The sequence below is a fragment of the Egretta garzetta genome, unplaced genomic scaffold (assembly GCF_000687185.1).
Source record: "Egretta garzetta isolate BGI_Z169 unplaced genomic scaffold, ASM68718v1 scaffold598, whole genome shotgun sequence".
NCBI classification, from domain to species: Eukaryota; Metazoa; Chordata; class Aves; order Pelecaniformes; family Ardeidae; genus Egretta; species Egretta garzetta.
Window position 1 is genome coordinate 558,443 of NW_009260621.1, and position 2,275 is coordinate 560,717.

Genomic DNA, 2,275 nt, shown 5'->3' on the forward strand with positions numbered 1-2,275 from the left:
AGCCGCAAGGGCAGCAGCGCTTCGGCGTCGGGGCTGAAGAAGCTCCTGTGCAGCCTGAGCCAGAGCACCAAGCAGCGCCTGGGCCGCTTCCGCTGCTACAGCATGGAGCAGCTCCCGGCCCCCAGTGGCACCCCCCCGGATGGCCCCGGCATGAAGAAGTCGCCCTCCCTGCAGTCCCTGCGGCTGGTGAGCCTAAATGTCCCCCCCTCCCCGCAGAGGGGTGTCTGTGGGAGGACAAGGATGGTCCTGCAAGAGGAGGGGTGCTGGACTGGGGTGAAGCACTCCTGAGCATCGCTTTATGGCCCCGGCAGTCCCAGGGGGTGTGGGGGTACGTGCCATCCCAAACCTGCTGGGTTTGAAAAGTCTGGAGCTAAATGGCGGGTTGGAGGGGGAAGGAGGGAGTGAGGGGCAGGGTGGAAGAGCAGATTTGGAGAAGGGAAATGGGGTAATTTGTTTCTGGGTCATGGCTGCTGTGTCCCAGCCAGCTGAGCAGTGAGGGGCCTCCCCAAGGAACCCTACTCCTTGGGCGGTTGTCCGGGCCCGGGGCGGAGGGCACTGGCTCATCCCTCCTCAGTGGTGGTTTGGGGAGGGCTCTGGTGGGGAGACAGGGACTGTGGGATGCCCCCGTGCCCCGGGCATGCTGGCAGGTGAAGGGCTGCGGTGCCACACGGTGTTCACGGTCATCCCCACCTCAGCCGGGCGCTTTTCCCTAGGTGTCACCGTCACCCTTCTGCCAGCCTCAAAAAGCGGCCTCCATCCAGAGCCTGCACCCCCTCCTGGGCAAGGCAACCCGTGCCAGCGCCTACCTCCTGCCCCAGACCCCAGCCGACAGGTAGGAGGGGGGCCTGGCACGTCCCTGCCATGCCCGGGAAGGCTGTTTTGGGGTGCTCAGCCGCACGCGGCGGCTCAGTGCAGCTGGGGGCCCCATCACCTGGTCCCCAGCAGCTTCCTGGGGTCCCTGCTCACCCCATCTCCCCTCTCCCCACAGGAAAGGGGGCTCAGGGCCGCGGCGCTCGCTGAGCGTGGAGGACATCGGGGCGCCCGGTCGGCTGCGTGCAGTGGGGCGCGTGGTGGAGGTCTTCCCCGATGGCACCAGCCAGCTGGAGCTGCAGCGACCCCCCCACGGCGCCTTCGGGTTTTGTGTCACCTCCGGGCACGGCCGGCCCGACACAGGTACAGTGGGGTCATCCTAAATCATCTCACGAGCCTCAGGGGAGGCACAGCACAGCCCCTCTGTGGTGGTGGCTCTCGCCCCTCCCCGGGAGCAATCTTGGGGATGGGTGGAGGGGGCTGCTCCCTCCCCGCTGAGCCCCCAGGGGGTGATGGTGGATGGGGGGGTGCTGCCACATGTGGCTTTGGCCACGCACAGTCCCGTGTGCCCCTCAGCCCGTGGCTTGGGACACGCAGCCCGTCCCAAAGGCCATTTATAGTGAATTTGTTGCTGTGTACAGGCCCCGCGTGCAGCCCCTGGGCACCCTTGGGGTGCAGGGTGGGGGCTCACCCGTCCCTCTTTGCAGGTGTCTATGTGCAGGAGATGGCGGACGCCGGCACGGCCAAGCTGTACGCGGGGCTCCTGGGTGTGGGGGACGAGATCCTGCAGGTCAACGGGGCGGCTGTTTCGGGGCTGGGGCTGCCCCCCATCCGCGAGCTGCTGCTCCGGGCGGACACCCTGTCCCTCCGTGTGCTCAGGCACCGCCCGGCACCCCGGTAGCCTCGCCATGGATCCCGGGAAGCCCGGGGGGAGGAGGACAATGTCCCACCAGCATCCCGGGATGCTGCAGGACGGCACGGCGTGGACCAAGCAGCCCCGCGGCGCCAGGACCTGCCCAGCTCCGGTGCAATACCTGGCTCCCCGCTGCGGTGGGGGCAGGCGGGTTTCCCGGCCCCCCGGGAGGCAGAACGGGGCTGAGGACTCCCCAGACAGCATCCAGTGTCTGCAGGAGCTGCCCCGAGTGTGGGGACAGGGACAGCCCAGCCCTGCCATTGAGCCAGGGTGGGTCTGTCCTGCTGGGCACTGGGGTGGCCCCGTCCCTGCATCCCCAGGAGATGTGGGGTTCCCTGCCACCGCTGGAAACCTGCGCCTGCAGGCTGGTGGGTTTCTTTTAAATTATTTCAGACCGCAAAAAATATATATATGTGTGCATGTATAATCACGAAACACGGTGCCCTTGGCTTGTGGATGGCACAGAGGGAAGTGCCCCAGGGCTGGTGTAACTGTGGTGGGTGGCTCATCCAGGGGGCTGAGCTCACATCCTGGCTGCAGGGTAGCAGGGGG

At 66.9% G+C, this 2,275-nt stretch overlaps 1 protein-coding gene across 1 annotated transcript in view; it reads left to right on the forward strand.

Annotated features, from left to right (window-relative positions):
- The window catches only part of KIAA1614 (KIAA1614 ortholog), an 11,881-nt gene extending 10,170 nt beyond the window's left edge, over positions 1–1,711 (forward strand). The window contains 4 exon segments of the mRNA XM_035900742.1: positions 3–186; positions 714–832; positions 989–1,173; positions 1,518–1,711. Of these exon segments, the coding sequence (XP_035756635.1) occupies positions 3–186; positions 714–832; positions 989–1,173; positions 1,518–1,711 (682 nt within the window).
- The last annotated feature ends 564 nt before the right edge of the window (positions 1,712–2,275 follow it).